At 39.8% G+C, this 19,307-nt stretch overlaps 1 protein-coding gene across 7 annotated transcripts in view; it reads left to right on the top strand.

Annotated features, from left to right (window-relative positions):
• SLC8A1 (solute carrier family 8 member A1) overlaps positions 1–19,307 on the top strand; it is a 354,154-nt gene that overhangs the window by 268,563 nt on the left and 66,284 nt on the right. For all 7 annotated transcript variants that reach the window (XM_079791812.1, XM_079791814.1, XM_079791813.1 and 4 more), the window contains 2 exons: positions 9,852–9,955; positions 12,952–12,969. In XM_079791812.1, coding sequence (XP_079647938.1) covers positions 9,852–9,955; positions 12,952–12,969 — 122 coding nt within the window. The remainder of the gene's footprint in view (positions 1–9,851; positions 9,956–12,951; positions 12,970–19,307) is intronic.

Here is a 19,307-nt window from a genome sequence, read left to right as displayed (position 1 = left end):
TTTGAAATTCAGCAGTATCAATTTCACTTAATTCTAAATTCTTAAAAAGGGTTAGTGGCAAATTGAGGATTTATCTGAAGTTCCTAAGACTGAACCAAAATGTTTATGTGTTCAGTTTATAGAAAAGAGGCTCGATGCCACAGAGTACTCTTAACATTATCCCTAGCTTTGAGGAATTTATTAAAACAACTTTTACTAGAGAATTTGAACTTGAGAGAATTTTACACTCCCTTTAAGGAATACACTGATAATCTCAGATTACAGATAAATACGTAGTCCTAACAAATTAAGGAATCAGTTTGAAGATGATGAGAATCCTCCATCACTTTGCTAAAAAGTGCCTCTATTGTGGAATTTGCACAATACTAATATTATTAAACAATTTTTAAAAATCTAGACCAAGATCTATATTGGCGTATTTTATCATGGTGCCCAATGCTTTATTTTTCACTAAGTTAACGAACTGTCTCAGCATGCACATTTAGGTAACAAGACCCAGGATTATTACTTTTCCCTCCTTATAACTGAAGTTTATTGACAGCAGAAGAGTGAGGCAGCAGTTAAGTATAAATTCTATAAATCATAAAATTACGGTCGCTTTTTAATATATCCATATCATTTTATCTTAATAAACTTTACTCATGTGATTTTCACATTAGGCATAATGGGATAGAGCCTTGGGTGGTCGCAGAATTTCCCCCATATTATTTGTTGGAACAATAATTCTAGGATCTGTGCGGTGTCTCTTTCAACTAGCATGTCTTCTAGCACAAGAAGGTAAGTCATAGGTTTTTCTTTGGAGACTAAAGCTGGCCATTGATTGCTAAAAGGAGGGAGACCAAAAAAGAATTACATTTGTATTTATTTTGCACTGGGAAAAAAATGAATTAATTACCATTCAGTTTCCAAAGTAAACAGAGGAAATAAAATAGGGCAAGGTTTTATGGGAACCCCACCACCACTCCAGTGCTCTGTGAAAATCCCCTGGTTTCCCTGGAGAACAGCAGGATTTAAGCTGTTCCCGCCTCTTGCCCTGCTTGAAGCAATGATTTCAATTACCGCTTGATAATGCAAAGAGATCAGTGCACAGATGACAAGGCCTCCTGGAGAATTACTTTGGTTTAGCTACTTTAGCAACTTTCCTCTTTGGAGTTTATTTAAATGACGGAATAGCACCATCCAGGCTTGTCAGGCTCTGCTTCCTAGCAGGAGCTCCAGGAAAAGTATGACTCCAGTCCCCTCTGTGTGTCTAGCTGATGTGGTGAGAGGGAGGGAACCTGGCAGAGCTGGGACAGGAAAGCTGAACAGTAGTCGCATGCCCCTTGCTTCGTTGAGTTTAAGGCTCTATACTGGATACCCCGTTATATGGGATGTGATCCAAGCTACGTATGAGAGTGAATTTGAGGGTATGGCCTGTCACTCAATCAAATATTTCCTGACCCCACCTCCACCATCTGCCAACTGGGCCTTTGGTTACTGGGTGAACAGGCAAGTAAGGACTACAAAGTAAACCACTCCTTTTCAATGAATAATAACTGTTTTTAACATTTTATAGTTATAGTCCTTTGCAAAATTATTTTGCATGCATTATATCATATGATCTTTGAAACCATCCGTGAAGTTTTATTTTTCACACTTGATGAATGACGACACCCATTATTTGATCATCACAACACTGTGAACATCCAAATCACTGTGAAATGAGTTTGATTCTCCTCATTTAATGGACAGCAACGTCGATGTTTAGAAAGATGCCAGAACTGGCCAAAACAGCTCAGCTGGACAGTGGCAGAGCCAAGTTAGGAACTCAAGTCATCTGAGTCCCAGTTTGGCACCCCTGACATTTCAACAAAGGGAACAACAGATTCAAGTCATGATTCATTTCCTTTTCCATGACCATCGAGCACGGAACCTAGAACAAACTCCCGGACGAATCCATGCCCAAAGTCTCTCACTAATCATCGAAAAATGGTGTGAAATGGTGTTAGAAATAATATGAAGAGCAGCCTGTCTTATCCTATTTGGAATGTTAATTGGACAGGGGAGTTGATTTGGGTCACTATGGAAACTGACTAGAATATATGCAAGGCTTTTCGCTGACTGCCCCTTTGTTTTCCTAACTCCAAACCACCAAGCGACTCACCAGATCAGTTTGTGAAGAGAATAAGAAGCTTTAAATGGTCCAGGAATTTAAACCGAGTGACGCAAAGCAACCCATAGCAAGCATATCTTTCCTTGGAGGTGGTAACAAATCAATGCCAACCAGGGTGCTGGGTAATGCCCACGGTGGAGAGAGCAGTTGATACAAGGGCAGCAGGCATAACCTACGATTATAGTCCTTTCCTTTCCTTTTAAAATAAATTCTGTGAAGGAAATGCTGCTTCTGACACTGTCATAAGATTCTATACTTTGGGGAAAAGAAACCAGCCAAGGAAGCCAGGCCTGAGGTAACAGCCCTCAGAAGTGCTTAGCATGTCAAAGCATATCCATGGCCCTCGACCCTGGAGGGGGCAGGGAGCATTCTGAGGGAACCTGAGGGTAAGGCTGGATTGAGCTGCAGTAGAGCTGACAGACACAGCAATGGCACTTAGCTTTGATGTCCTTGTTTTTTTACTGTTTCCTGGCATGCGCCACCCCAATTTCTGTATGACAGGACCAGCAAAATTTGAAACTCCTTATTGAAAACCCTAAATAGTCTCACAACCTTTTCTTACCCAAAGAGACTGCCTTTTAAAAAACTAAGATTTATCCTGAAACTTGTTTTTTATTTTTATTAAGTACTAGCTTTATTAAGCTGCTAGAGGCCCGGTGCACGAAATTCGTGCATGGACAGGGTCCCTAGGCCTGGCCAAAGATCAGAGCCAATCAGGGTCTTCCAGCTGCCGGCTGGGCCTTCCTTCGTTCCGAGCCACCCCCTGCATTCCGCACCACCCCCTGGTGGTCAGCGCATGTCACAGCAAGCGGTCTAACTTCTGGTCAGTCGAACTCCCGAGGGGACAATTTGCATATTAGGCTTTTATTATGTAGCATAATAAAATGGTGGAACCACCAGTTGCTATGACGTGCACTGACCACCAGGGGACAGACGCTAAACACAGGAGCTGCCCCCAGCCTGCAGGCTGCAGGCCAGCCAAGGCTTGTGCTAGTGGGGGCCCCCCCAATCACCCCACGGGTCACCCCACAGATCAGCCCTGATTGCCGGCCAGGCCTACGGACCCTACCCATGCACAAATTTCATGCATCAGCCTCTAGTATAGGATAAATTGACATACTATAGAATTCATCCAAAAATATGCAACCCAGTGGGTTTTAGTGTATTCTCAGAATTATGGAACCATCACTACAATCAACTTTAGAATATTTTTATCACCCCAAAATAAAATCCCATTTCCCATTAGCAGTCAACCCTATTAATTCCCCAACCCTCAGCCCTAGGCAACCATTGAACTACTTTCTGTCTCCATGGATTTGCCTGTTCTGGACTTTTCATATAAATGGGATCAGACAATATGTGAGATTTTGTGTCTGGCTTAACTTAGCATTCTGTTTTCAAGGTTCATCCATGTTATAGTGTCAGGAGGAAAAATAATTTTCCCTCTACCCTTCAGAGTTCTTGGCTGAGACAATGTGATAAAAATTGAATTAATAGGACAAAAACAAATTAACGTATATACTTCATGTGCACATGGGAGATACTTGGAAAAAAATGTGTCATTCTTTAAAGTGACTTAAATATCTTAACAGGAAAGAGGGATGGGGTATGTGGCCTCTTAGGGAAGAGTAAATGATTCTGGGGAAAGATGAATGGGCCCATAGAAGAATAGATGAGAGATATGACAGTGTGTGACAAAGTTTGTCTAGATCTAATATGGGCTACTAGTCTCCTCTCCTGTGATAAGAGTTAATCTTCCCTGGCTGATGGAACTTCTGAGAGGGGATTTTATAACAGTGGAGTTCCTTTTGGAGGTTCTGTCTTTAGGCAAATAAGGGGAAGTTCAGAGAAAGCCTCTCCTTGCATCTGCTGTTTTTCAAGTGCCTATAGCTCAAAATAATCAATATACTGACATGGCATAGTCTGGGGTAGCATATTATACTGTCCTTCAGTAGCATGTACCGTTCCTCTTTATTGCTGAATAATATTCTATCATGTGGGTATATCACATTTTGTTTATCTGTTCACCAGTTGATGGACATTTAGGTTGTTTCCCCTTTTGGCTGTTAGGAATAATGCTGCTATGAACATTCATGTACAAGAGTTTGTGTGAACATATGTTTTTAAATCTCTTGGGTATATACCTAGCAGTGGAATTGCTGGGTTATATGGTAACTCTGTTTTTCAACTTTTGGGGAACTGCTAGACTTTCCCAAAGCTATTGTACCATTTTACATTCCCACTAGCAATTCTTCCACATTCTCTACATCACTTGCTACTATCTGCCTTTTTGACTCTAGCTATCCTAGTGGATGTGGATTGATATCTCATTGTGGATTTGACTTGCAGTTCCCTGATGACTAATGATGTTAAGCATCTCTTCATGTCCTTGTTGGCCATTTGTTTATCTTCCTTGGAAAAGCATCTGTTCAGATTCTTTGCCAATGTTTCAGTTGATTTATTTGTCTTTTTGAGTCATAGGAGTTTATCTTGAAACTTTTAACATCAGGTGTACTGGGGATTAAATTTCAAACTTGCCTTACCTACTGACATCATTCTGTGGTCAGAGAAGTTACCAGATCTTCTTCCTTTGTATGCGGTCAGCCCTGAGTCACTTCTCTCTTGAGTCTGAGTGTGGTGGGAAAAGTTTCCAGTTCCCTGGACATGGCCTTTCACCGACATGGCTCAGAGGCTCTCTGAGAGGGGGAAGGTATGCGACATTGCTGTCTTCTGTGGCCATTGAAACCCTTAGTGTTTTCAGTCTCCAAATAGAACCTCTCTTGTGTGAAATCCTCTCACCAGAGTTCCTATCACTTTGTTATGAAGGAAATCACTCTGTATGAATGTGAAGTCTGTTGCCTGAACGCTAAAGGTGTTTTCTCACCTGTTGTCTGCGGAGACCAGCAATTTCTAAGGGGAGAAAACAACAAGTACTCTATATAACCCAGAGAAGAACATCGGTGAAGGACAAACTGTTTCTCCCATGTTTCAGCCTAGATTGCTAATTGAGTTTTGACGTCCTCACATTCTACCTATTCTTTATTTAATACATTCTTTTAAACATCAGGCCGTATATCCTGGCTCTCCATTAGCCAGTCTCCTGGCTGCATATTACAATCACCTGAAAAACTTTTAAAAACTACACTGAGTGGCCAGATTATTATGATCTCTGAACGCATAATAATCTGGCCACTCAGTGTGTGTGTGTGTGTGTGTGTGTGTGTGTGTGTGTGTGTGAATAGAGGCCCGGTGCATGAATTCATGCATGGGTGGGGTCTGGCCAGCCTGGCCAGGGGGAGGGGACATGGGCAGTTGGCTGGCCTGCCTGCTGGTCGAACTCCTGATCGAGGGGACAATTTGCATATTAGCCTTTCATTATATAGGATATACACTGCATGGCCAGATTATTATGCGTTCAGAGATCATAATAATCTGGCCACTCAGTGTATATTCATGTTGGGGCCCCACAACCAAAAAGTTTGATTTCACTGATCTGGCATTTACAGATTTCAAAGTTCCACTCGTGATTCTAATATGCAGACAGTTCCAAAACCTAAGCCCAGCTCTTACCAGCCTCTTAATTCATTATCTCACTTAAGAACCCATTGCCCTCTCCGGGTCAGCACCTCTCAAACTTAACAGGTGCAGGCATCATCTGGGAATCTTGGTAAAATGCAGATCTGATTTGGTGGGTGTGGGGTGGGCCCTGAGATTCTGGAATTCTAACAAGCCACCTGCTCAAAGCCTCAGAGTTGGTGAGCCTAACAGGACCTTTATCTCTTCAAGGATTTAACTCTTTAAGACAGCCATCATGGAATCTAGTATGTGCTATACTCCTTTTAAAAATAGGATTGAAAATCTATCGTGGTCCATTCAGGCAGTCTTTGTTAACATAAAGGTAGAACGATAAACCTCCATATTAATTTAAAATAATGATCCAGTTCCTTTAAAGTGGTCATAAAAATACTGCACAGCTGAATGAATAAGTGACCTTGTGGGTCACATAATTGAAAGATACTGCTCTTTGGAGCCAGCCACAGGAGTCTCACTCTGTAATCTTGGAAATCACTTAATATCTGAGTCACTGTTTCCTCCATCAATTTTAAGTAGTAGAATGTATTTCTCGGGGTGTTAGGAAGACGGATGAAATCAGAAGTGCAAAGCGCCCATCAGTCCATGGACCTCTGAGTATGCCTAAAGAGAGGCTGAATCTTAAAAATAAAGTAAAATAAAATTTAAAAGAGCCATTGCAGTATCTAAATATGCGAATTTTCACTAAAATGTTTTGCATGAGGATTTAGAAAGATTCTCTTCTGGTTAATCCTCCAACTCGTCTTTTTCTCACCTCTGCCAACATTAAGGTCAATCTTGGGGAAAAGAAACCACCAAAGGACGAATTGAAGCTGAAATTGGAAAAAAATAAAATAAAAGATTGCTACAACTTTGGCTTCATGAGAGACTACAACATATTTTGAAGAGATTTTTCTTTGTTAGTTCCCACAAATAAAGCCACCTCTTTCTTTCTCACCACCTGCCCGAGTCACCACTCGATGGAAGAACACCTAGATAGAATGTTTTAAGGTGCTCAGGTCCTTTGAGACCCATCAGGTAAAAGAGAGGCTGAGAAGTAACGTTACTATCATCAAAGGAAATGCACTGCAAAAATAAAAAATAAAAAAAATGACCCGTATGTTTCCACTAAATAAATTGATCTTTCTTAACCAAATTCTTTTCTACCCCTGAATGGAACCAAAAAATATTTCCATAAAAATTCTGGCCACAGTGAGAAAATATTTAATGAATTGTAACTGATTTGCTAGCTTCCAGAAAACATAGTTTTTATACTACACACTTCAGAGATACATTTTTAACAAAAGATCAAGTAAGAAGTTTTTCTTCCCTTTATCATAGTAATTAGGAAAAAATATTCTACTCCTTACCAGTGTGATTAAGAGTGCATGAAGCGCTGCCTTCCTCACTGTTCTAGTCTTGTTTAGATTAACCTTTCAGTTTAAAAAAATAGCAAAAGCTATCTGACTGCTTCCCATTGGTTAACAGAACAAAAGAAAAGACAAGGTGAATCTGCGTTCTCAGGGCGGGTTCCTGTGACAGCGCTAAAGCCCTGTGAATATGGGGCTGGTGTGGCAATGCGGGCACTTTAAGGTCCCTGCAGCCCGGGGGGTGCTAACCCTCCTGCAGAACTGTGAGGAACGGATGGGTGGGACAGAGGTGGGCCTCTGCTCTTTACCAAGATGGCGTAACTGGAGTCTTCACTCAATCAGCCCCATCTCAGCTAACTTCCCCTGGGATGGGAGAAGGGGTGGCAGTTTCTTTGGTACATTAGACTTGGAAAGTGAGCAAAAGACACCCCTGTCAAAATTACGTGACTCTATTTGACCTTTGCTGTCCTTGCTGAGGGAAGAAATAGTTCTGTTCTGAAGCCAAAGGTGGACATTACCTATCCCTTTGGATGTTTGCCTGTCTCCATCCAGAGGGCTAATTCATAAGGACTCACTTCATCCTGCCTCTTTAAATTGATTGGCATGTCCTTTAATAATCACTTCAATTAATCGCTTTACTGTGCAAGTAGAAAAAAAAAATCAATATAAAATGTAATGGTTCCTCCTGCCAGGGGCCCTATTGATTGTGTAACTAATGACTTTGAAATGATATGCCTTTATGCAAATCCCATCTGTTTTAGGGACCTTTGCCAGGCAGCCACAGAGGAACTGTGTTCTTTTGCTTCAGCTTTGATTTTCCAGTGTCACAGTTATCAAATACTGAAATAATTTTTAAGGATTATGACCCTAGTGAAGAGTGATACTGTAATGATAGATTTTAAGTTCTTATTTTATTATACAAATTGTGTGGGTCCCTATATCTCTCACACTCATCAGCTACTCAGTTTATCCAAAACTAAATAATGTCCATGCCATTACGTCTGTGCGTCTGTATAAATGCATTGTTTTAAAAACTTCAGTCAGAAATGGTTTTGGCCAATGTTACTGGAAAAAAAAAATATTTTCAAAGACAAGTGTTTAGGAGCTCTGAGTAAGGTGTAATACATGAAAATTAACATTAATTTTCAGAGTCATCAAGGCTTATCAGAAATTGAGATTTGCATAATATTAGCCTTTGCCCCACGTGCCTGTCAGTTACTCACAACCAGAAGACCACAAGGCAAGAAGCACTAAAGGATGGGTTACAGGAAGAATCCTTAACGAAATGCCTTGGTATGTCAGTGGGTTGGAAAGTAGGGTAAACGGTGTCATCTGTGAAAGTTGAAACTCACCTTTGGGAGGGATGAGAATAGCTATAGCATCATCATTCCTCACCCCTCACTTCTCTAGACAGCTGTGGAAAGGCTTCAGCCCCATCTTTGGAAAGACAAAGCATGAGCAACTTTCCTTGTGATCTTGGTGGGGAATCTGACTAACCTGAGTAAGAGTTTAATTCTAGGACATTGGGTGGGGTAAAATAAAGGACTTTATCTTTTCTTTTGCGGTGCTTTTATACATTTATTATTTCCATAAAATCTGTATTGAAAATATTATGTTTGGAAATACAGTAAAGCACGAAGAAGACAAAAATATAACCCATAAGCCTAACACTCGGAGATAAGCTCTGTTAATGTTTTGATGTGATTTATTGATTTGTTCTAAAGGAGTGATTTCCATAGCGCAGCTCAGATGGTTCTACAGTTAAGGCATGGGCTACATAAATACATTTTTCTTTTCTTACGATTGTGGTCTGTGTTCTTCTGCTTTTTCTTTTCATGATGAAGATAAACTTGCTAGTACTGAGTGCTCTGTTTTGCCTGAAATAACTGTGTGGCCCTGGCCAGGGGAGCTGTGCCCTGGTTGACCCTCTCCAATCTTTCAGAACTACCCCATGCTCATTCTTGAAGGAAAAATGCGCAGTTCAGAAGTTTCTCAGTTGCTGTTTGACTGGAAGTGCAAGCTCGTTAACCTGCTTTCCTCTTCTTTATGTGCCTTCTCTTCTCTTTCCTCTTGCCCTGGTTCGTCAATTTCTATTCTTCTCTGTTTCAGCAAAACAATCTCAGTCAAGGTAATTGATGATGAGGAGTATGAGAAAAACAAGACCTTCTTCCTTGAGATTGGAGAGCCCCGCCTGGTGGAGATGAGTGAGAAGAAAGGTGGGGGAGCTGCTCCAGGGCTGAGCCCAACAGCTTCTGCTGGCCGGTGCCACCCTGGATGCCTGCACTCTTCAGAACGTGACTTACAACACACATATCCCTCCCGCTATGTAACAGGGCATAGATCTCACCTGGGGCCGGCTCGGGCCTGCCTGGAGCTCCACTGGCCGGTTTGGGCCACTCTGCCTGTTATAAGTTTGAGCTATTAATTTTCAATGCAGTCAATCAAGCTTCCATTTCTGGGGGAGTTGAAGCAGATGCTTGCTATGCCAGAATGAAGCCAACTTTCTGATTTCTCTTCCTAATTCGGGATACCTCCTGACTGCTGATTGGAGCAGGAAGAATTTGTGAATGTGACAAATTAGCAAAGAAAACAATGGGGGCCAGCTGCGAGCACCCAAGATGCCCTTTTACATACTTCAGGAGGCCCATGTGTTGCCATTTCTCCCTCCATAACATCACAGTAACATGCGGCTTGGTGAACACCTAGCATGAGCGTGTGACTCCAACCATTTGTTTTGCCTTTGTCTTGTGTTCCCACAGGAAGATCATTACCATTAGAGTATTTGACCGTGAGGAATATGAGAAAGAGTGCAGTTTCTCCCTTGTGCTTGAGGAACCAATATGGATAAGAAGAGGAATGAAAGGTGTGAGAGTATACAAAGACGTACCAGCGAGAAATTGTACTCTTCTCTCTCCGTGTCTCCCTACTCTCACACTTAACTCTCTCCTCTTCCTCGGCTTCCAAGTACTATACTTCATTTCCTTTGAAGCTTTAGCAGTTTCATTTCCCTTCCCTAACAAGTGCACCAAGCTCTGCCCCATTTTCTTCAGGAAATGCCAACTAACCTTGACCGAAACCAGATTTAATCAATGCTGGAAGAGATTTCTGGCACTCAGAAATGATTATATAAATTATAAAAGAATGATTCGTGTGTTTAGTTTTTCACTGTTCAGGGGTCATTCTCAAATGTGGTTCCAACTATTAAATCTCCCCTAAAATGTTAGTGATAAAGACTACTTAATACCTGTTAGCCGTGGTAAATGTGTCTAATGGCAACAAATGGGAAATTTGAAAAGAATTAAATAAGTAGGTTTCTTCAGAGGACCAGGTTTCAAAAAAATTTTAATAAGAACAAAATATCTTAAAGAGTAGTGGCATCAATATTCTAGTGCTCATTTGGGCATGCTATTTTTATATGCTCAAATATGACATTTAAAAGGGACCATATGTATGAAACCATAGTCATATAAATTTTCTTTAAGTAGGAAGGATATGGTCTTTCAGTAAGAATTTAGCCCTTGCTTAAGGCCTATCCAGTCTTATGCTCCAGAATCTTTCTTTCTTTATAGAATTGACAAATTTTAACATGTATAGTAAAGAGAAAAGAGTAAGCAGCCATATCCTCAGAACAATTTTTTTGGCTAATTTGTACTTATACATGTAGAAAATATTTGAATAAAGAAGACAATTTCTTTGTTCTCTTTGACTTTATATCTATTTTATATGGCCTATATTTGATAAGAAAGGGCAAGAATTTTATATCAACTTTAAAGAAAATTTTTTATTCTGAATTACTGAGGACTTCCTATAATTATCCTCTAATAGTGGCCATTTAAAAAAGGAGTCCTATTCATTTAATTATATGTATAAATTGAGCATGCTACATATTAATTGGCATAGAAACAATTGGTTAGATGGACCACTTTGCAAGAAATTTATACTTTTACATGTAAAAAACGAAATATATCGGACTAATTTTTATATAGACCCAACATTTGGGAGAATTTAATCCCACATTTGTAAGAACTCAGTGTCCTCAGAGTCCTTCAGGAAAAAAAAAAAAGTTTATGTTCCTGACTTAATCACATTCAAAATGGTAACAGAAGCCTTTGGAATATGGAAATAAAAACCACTGGGGAGCCATTTTAATTCAGCCTATGTAATATGTTCCATGGACAGCAGGCGGAAGGAAAAGACACTTTAGAAAATTGTGCTGATTTCTTACAAAGATGGGATCAAAAATGCCTCATTAACATACAGGAAGAAGCACTTACTTCTCAATAAATTCCTCTCTAAAGGGAGCGCATCTTAGATACAGTTCTTTCAATTGTCATTCCAATAAAATATGCCCTCATGTAAAAGCAAATTAAAATTCCTTAATAGCACTCTCCAGTTTTGCACCCGCCAAGTAGATTCTTATTACTATAAATAAAATCACTGACTTGTTTTAAAAAGTATCTTCTAATGCCACTACCATTAGAAGGAAAACGGGGCCTGAAAAACTAATTGTAATATTCCCATCTACTACTCAGGAAGTCATTTATTTGATACTTTCAGCCAGGTAGCTTCCACCAAAATGAAGTGCTTCAGTATAATCTGGGTTTAAAAGACATAACCTGAAAAACAATTATATATGCTCCCCCTACACACACACACACACACACACACACACACACACACACAGCCATGCCTTGTCGGTTTTTCCATAGAATTAGGTGTCCACAGAGCATTCAGGCTTGTCCAGTTACAATGTGCAGAAGTCATAGGTAAGGACAGAAAAATAAGCACTAACTCCTGGGATTTGAGTTTTGAGGACTTAAAAAACATAAGCATTCATTGATGGCCAAAATATCATGCAAATAGAACCTACAGAGAGAGAACTTTATCTTGAGCCAAAGTGTCCTTCCAAAAAAGGTGGCCAAAATGAAATTTCCCAAGATGTTTTATCTGTTTTCATTGAATGAAAGGTATAATGCCTGAGATCCTGGGTGATTTAAGACTTTCATATGTTGAATTAACTAACTCCCAGGCAATATTTCAGGAAAAGACTCACTCAAATAAAGTTTAGGATTAACTTCATAAAATGTTTCTACTATAATTGGTAAACTAGATATATACACTTTGTCTAAGCATAGATAGTAGAAATGTTTGACTAAATGTCAAGCAATAATATATAGGATGAAATATATATACATATATATTAGTCAATCACACACATTTGCAGAAATTCGTGTTGGGATTATCTAGAAATATTCCCAATGCCACATTTCTTTGGGATGCACCAATTTTTATCAGTGGCTCCCTACCACTGTCATCAGATCTGCCTGGATTTCTTTCTGCTGATATTCCTCTTGCTTTCATTATTCATCTGGTCTCTTATTCTGTGTTTGTCTTTGTCTGTTTCCTTCACAGCCCTGTTATTGAATGAGCTTGGTAAGCATTTCATTTCTTGCATTTCCTTTCCATTTTTAGAGGTTAATTTCCATTTCTGTCAGGTGATACAATAGCTTTCTGACTTTTATTTCTGTTGATTTACTAGCAAGATTGTTGTTTAGACCCATTGGCCTCATTTTTGTTAAGGTCAGATTTATATTCCAGTTTTAGTTTAACCTTTTGAAAAATCAGTGATTTCCTAGGCATGCACAGAATTAAATGTGTGCACTAACTCCTATAATCTTAAAAGAATGATTAGTGATTAAGTCATGAACAAATATTTTCATATTTTTCTTAATTGTAAATATAATTTGGCCAGTTTTTATCCCTTGGATGGGTTGTCAAACAGTCTGATATCACTGATATTTGTTATTTAGAGTGTGACTTAAATAAATTGTAACATTTATTTATTTTTTTCTTTTTTAGGTGGCTTCACAATAACAGGTATGGATTTTTAAAGTCTAATGACATCAAATTTTACTTTTTACTGTCTGTTTTCACCATATATTATATGCATTTTTTAAAAATCATTTGTCATTTTTACTTTCTTTTAATGAAGGAAAATGCCTGTATGGTAAGATAATTTTTTTAATGTTCCTCATTTTCTTCAAATACCCTTAAAAACCAAACCAAAACCTCATCTTATATAACCTGTATATTAACACTTAGCTGTAGCACATGGTGTGTTCTTGCTGATTTTAGACATTCAACATTTTACACACTAACAACGTGTGTGTTGTATTCATTTACACACAAATTTAAAATATCCTATAATTGTTCACATTTTGACACTGGTCAGTTTACAAATGTTCACGTAGCCCTGGTGATGCGCAATGTCCCCTGCTAGATGTTCCAAAATGTACCAGAGTAACTAAGACAAGGAAACATAGGAGTTGACATCTAACACTTCTCCATGGCCCAAGCTCAGGATACCAATAGTAACTAATACTCTGTTGGGAGAAGACCCATCCCATCATCCACCACACCAATACGGACAAACCCTTCTTTGGGGACTAAAGTTTTAGCATTATTAACACATAAATTAATGAGTAATATTTCTACCACTAGAAGTGCATTACAAAATGCTCTACAAAAACTGAAAATGCCAGCCAAAAAGTATAAAACCCTTTAATTCAGAATGGTACCAGCCTGTGTGGGCTGCATTGGTGAGCATGACTCTAAAGCTATTTTCTTGTATATGGAAGGAAGGAATTTCCTTACAGCATTGTCTCTTTTGATCCTTAATATTTCCTCACCCGTTCAAAATCGTCTACACAGATTTAGAGGGAGATAAATATCAAACGTCTAATATAATGTGTAGATATTAGTATTCTAATTCTTTTTCCTGAAATCAGGTAGCTGGAAAAAAAATTAACAAAAAAAAATAAAAATATTGCCAAATATTTTAATGTTGAAAATGCTGTTGTGGGAGTCAGGGTTAACTTCAACCATTGTTAATGTAAACTCATCATTCAGTAGCTCCAACATGATTCTGTCCAAAGTGGAAATTTCTGAATATGAGCAATTTCACATGGACTCTTACTCTCCTCTGCCTCTCAGACAAAACATTTAATGACAAAATGATTCATAGACTCTCAGAGACGTAGAAATTGAAAAGGATAAAAATGTTAAACAGGACAAGTCCTGGTAGAGGATTTGTTAAATCTGACTCATCTGAAGCTCTCCCAGGTCAAGTCTCCCAGTTCTGCACTGCCATACATGCCGTTTTTAAATCCAAGTTCAGGGATTTCCATTTCTTTTTAAAGTTTTTATCTTCTTTTCCTCGTTCACCATTTTAACTCCTTGAAGTCTTCTTGGAAATATTCTATTTCTGTCACCCAATATGTTAATTATCCTGGTGAGATTTGAGGAAGGTAGAATTTGGGCAAGTTGAGCTTCATGGCTTCTTTGAAGTAATTTTTTTTAAGTCAACCATTGTAGAAATACTATAGTATCAAGCAGCACTTTCAGCCCTATGCGGTCTGATAATGAGACCTGAACTAAAAATCTCTGGCTGTAGGACAAGTGCCTTATTAAAATGCATTGAGGTGTTTGGGTATCTATTTCCTTGAACATTGAATGTGTCAGGATTTTGCTTTGAGGGTCTTCCTTCCATATCACTTGAAACATCTTCTCTTTTAGTATCTAGGTAATTGGATCCCAGATTCTTTTCTCAGAAACTATTCCTCTAAAGCTCTCGAGTGTCTGTGCAGTTATGTCCAATATTTGCTGCCTTGGACACATCTCGCATCCAAGAGGGCAGAATCACTTCTTCTGAAGGTTTTACCATTTCATGTACTAAATCAAGTTCTTTCTTATTGCTGAAACTTTCTTCTGACATAGCAGTTTTTGTGTTGACACCACCTCTTCCCAAGACTTGAAATTGATGCTATTAGAACAAGAGAAAGTTCCAGAACTTTGTGGGAATCGCTACATTGGCCTCTCACTTTACATGACACTTCTTCTCCAGAACGAGGCTGGAATGCCTGGGATCTACTCTACAGATGCTCCTGGGGAACGTTCTGAGACTTTGGTCTCCACAGTCTAAAGCAGCTTTAAGTCCCAACGAGTTTTTCTTTGAAGTGTGTTTGATGTTTTGAAGGCAAGGCTTTGAGGTACAGGGGTAGTAGAGAGAAATTAATCTAGCCTTTGGGTTTTTTAAAAGATTTCTTTATTGATTTTTAGAAAGAGAGAGAGAAACATCACTGTGAGAGCTAACATCAGTTGCCTCTTGCATACCCCCAATTGGGTATCAAGCCTGCAACCTGGGCATGTGCCCTGACTGAGAATCACACCAGCAACCTTTTGGTGCATGGGACAACACCCAATCAACTGAGCTACACTGGCCAGGGCTAGCCTTTGGATTTTGCCTGCAGCGTTTATGTGTCTTGTGTAGCTGAATGTGAAAATCTAAATTTGAAGCAGGATATATGGAAATTTAAAGAATTGTTTGATACACAGCCCAGCACCTATATTTCAGAGATCTCATTAGTTAGTGCTGGCCATTAAGTTCTGGAGGTACTTTTGGAATTTGTAAATCTTTACCTGTTGCTCCTAGAGCTTGCCTCATTGGAAGGCTCTTGTTTGGACCTATGAGCTCATTCCCCCTTGACCCTCAGACACATTACATGATAAAACCCTATTCATTACAGCTCATTAGAGTTTGTAAAGTAATTCTTGTTTATTATATCATTTAATCCTCAACCTTATGGAGGAAGATGTTATTGTTTTCACGTATAGGAGAGGAAATGAGGATACAAAGAGATTGATCAATCTACCCCACATCATCCATTCAGGACTCAGGGCCAGGCCCTCTGACTGAAGTCCAAGGCCATGTGATGAGTGTTCTGATCCCAGCAGTTTTATTTCCTTTCTCCTAACCACTTCATTCCTTCCTGCATCGTCATCCCTTTTCAATTCAAATCCCAGCTGTTTTATAAATGCCATCAGCATGAATGCTAGTCATATGAAAAACTAGGGGGACCCCAAAAGAGGGTCCACATAATTTGAATATTTTTAATAAAATTGAGTATTCTGGCTCAGTTTGGAGAGAAGAGAGTCATGTCTGATTCCTCAAACAGGCAGCGGCAGAGTTCCTTAATTAATTCAAAGTACATAACAGTCAGTATACTTCTATTAAAAGTTAGTCTTCCAATCACATTATGCTCATAATGTAATAGACTAAATTAGGCACATGGAAGGAAGCCACACTATGAAAATATTCTGACAGTTAAAAACTTTAATCACTTCAGCACATAGGTTAGAGTAACAAACCCCCTTCAAGTTAAGTTTTATTTTAAAATTGAAAAAAACCAAGTCTCATAGAAGATAAGTGCTTGGTCAAGTTTAGACAGCAAGCATATAATAAAGTTGAAACCAAATCCTCAATCTCATGATTCTGAGGTCAGGTCTGGGTAGCTCATACTAGAAGCCAATAGCAGGTAGATGTGGTGGTCAACTGAATCGGGAGTTTGATGAAAACCCTAGGCCTAGGTAATCCAAACAGTTGCTATGACCATAGTGTACCCTGCAAAGACAACACTCTCCCATTCACAATTCCCAGGAAATATGTAACATGTCCCCAGATGTTATGTTACTTGACCCTCAAACAAACTTGTGATGTAGACATAGCAGGTAACTGTTGTCCCTGTTCCACATGTGAAAAAACTGGGGAAATGGCCTACTCTGGGCTATGTTGTTGGCACCAGTAGGAAAACCAGGCTACCGTTCATCACACCAAGTGTTTTCCATTGTTGCATGATGCCTCTGGAAGAAGAAACTTAGAGAACGTGAATACCCCATTTCAGAAACCTGCAGGAATCTGGCTGCGCCCCCTCCTGTGGCATGTGTGGTTCATTCACATGATCTGGTTTGGCTTGGAGAACACTTGCTCTATTCAGCTCTCACTTCTGCAACCTACATAGGAGCGACCTATGAGCACTCAGTCCTCTAACATTGCTTGTGATGTATGCATCTCATTGTGATGTTTAGCTTACTAATTCTGCAGAGCTCTACTAGCAAACCTATGCAATGCTTCCTGCTGACTTTCTGCCTGTCCTTTTGCTAGGCCAACCTGTCTTCAGGAAAGTTCATGCTAGAGAACATCCGATTCCCTCTACTGTAATCACCATTACAGGTACTCGTTTCATCATGATCCTAGAAAACCAGTGTAATTAATTTGAAGTTAACTGCCTTCAAATGTTCTTCAGGTCTTTAGACATTAAAGTGACCCAGTTTAGCCCCTTGTCCCCTCTAAAATCTTGCTAAATAATGCAGTGGCTCTCTGTAGCTGGGGGTGATGGCAGATCAGCAGCAACAACACACGAGACCCCATCAGCACAGGACAGGAGGTGGGCATGGTAGAGGAATTAGCATGGACCATCAGCGGGGATTGATCCCGATGGCCTCTCCCTCTCATGTTTCAGTATATCCCATATTTCTTGCAAATCTTGCTTCTCAAGCATGGGCCTTTCATTCCAAGTATAATGAAGTCTCTTTGCAGGCAAGTTGTATTTCTTCCCAGAGCCTGCCTTTCCTGCCTTCAGCCAACATGATGTGAGCCATATGTGCACAGATGATAGTCCATCTGTGGGGTTTCTCCAGAGGGGAACGTTGGCAGGGTGACTGGAGGATCCCACAGCTATCCCAGATCTCCCTAGGTTCAGAGCCCAGAAACCATCTCCTTGACCTGCATCTCTGGATGAGGACACGGATATTCACTCTTTTGTATCACCACAACCCCTCACGGGCTATGGCAGTAGAAACAGGTCTATCTGCCCCAGTAACACTTTCTTTATCCCCACCTCCCACACCCCTGCTCAATGATCATGATACCCAGCCCTGACGGCAGAATTGTTCCAGAATATTCCTCATGGAAACAAAATTACAAGTCTCCTCAGGCTCTTACCAGAGAGGCCAGTGCTGAACACTGTCAAGAGGTCTCTGCTCTCAGACTTTCAGCGTAGATCTGAGTCAAAGATTAAAACAGCCTGGAGCCAATTGTCCCACCATTGGATTTGTATCCCTTTTCAGATTCAAGGTTGCTTGTTCAGATTAAAAATGGCAAATACATTAAGAAGAATCAGCAGTAGCTCCTCAGGCACAGATCTGTGGGTTGTATTGTTTTCTAATAGGGGTCCCTTCCCTCTCAACCCTTCACTGCTCACAGTGACGCTGCTGCGTCAAAATGCAGCCTGAGCCCGAAAGCATCAGCAGCAGCTTGTGCATCCCTCTGCTCTGTCCAGATCCCAGGTACCTACTAGCTTCTGTTATTTACTGTCTACAAAACCAGTTACTCAGGAGAAGGGAGGTGCCCCGACTAGTGATTTTATCACAGGATTGTTTTATGTCCTATCAATACTGATTTCAACAGTGGCTATTAATTATACATTTGATCTTTAAGTTGTGTTGGTTGGTTAAGACCATGATGTTATGTGATTTATTATCAGCTTGTTAATAAAATATGATGAGTTTGAAAAGTACATGTGGAGATATATATATATATATATATATATATATATATATATATATATAGAGAGAGAGAGAGAGAGAGAGAGAGAGAGAGAGAGAATTAATTTTCTCACTCTGCATAAGTAAGGAAATGAAACTGACTTGACCACAGTAAATGGATTGCATTTGATCCAACACTCAAAGTGAAAAGGAAACAAACATAATAGATAATTTTAAGATGCTGTTAAACTATTTCTCTTTAAATTTATTTAAAAGAGGACACTTCTTTAAAAAAATGGCTATCTTCTTTGCCAGTGTCAAAAATTTGCACCATAAATGCCAATTGATCAGTATCAGCATAGAGCAATAATAGGATTTACCCAGCTGCCCTTTCTCAGTTACGTATAAGTAGAGTGAGATCTTAACACGTTCATGACATTTAGCCAATGAAATTAGCCCTGACCCTTCCAAGACACTGAGCCTTTGTGCTTTGACTTCTCTCTGCCTGGAATGCCCCTCCTTACCTTACCACCTCCTAAGCCATCTTTCCACCACCTTCACCTGGCAAGCTTTTGTACGTGCTTCAAGGCCAGTTTCAAATACCTCCCCTGTCCTGAAGCCTTCCCCAGCTCCTTCAGGCAGAGTGAGCTGCTTCTCCACCTGGTCCCTCAGCCCTTACCTTGCACTACTACAAGTTGTCCCACCCACATGCCTCGCTTCCCACTAGACCAGTGGTCGGCAAACTCATTAGTCAACAGAGCCAAATATCAACAGTACAATGATTGAAATTTCTTTTGAGAGCTGAAAACCAAAGTTTCAATCGCTCTGTACGT

The sequence above is a fragment of the Cnephaeus nilssonii genome, assembly GCF_951640355.1.
Source record: "Cnephaeus nilssonii genome assembly, chromosome: 15".
NCBI classification, from domain to species: Eukaryota; Metazoa; Chordata; class Mammalia; order Chiroptera; family Vespertilionidae; genus Cnephaeus; species Cnephaeus nilssonii.
This window is presented reverse-complemented; position numbering and strand designations above follow the sequence as displayed.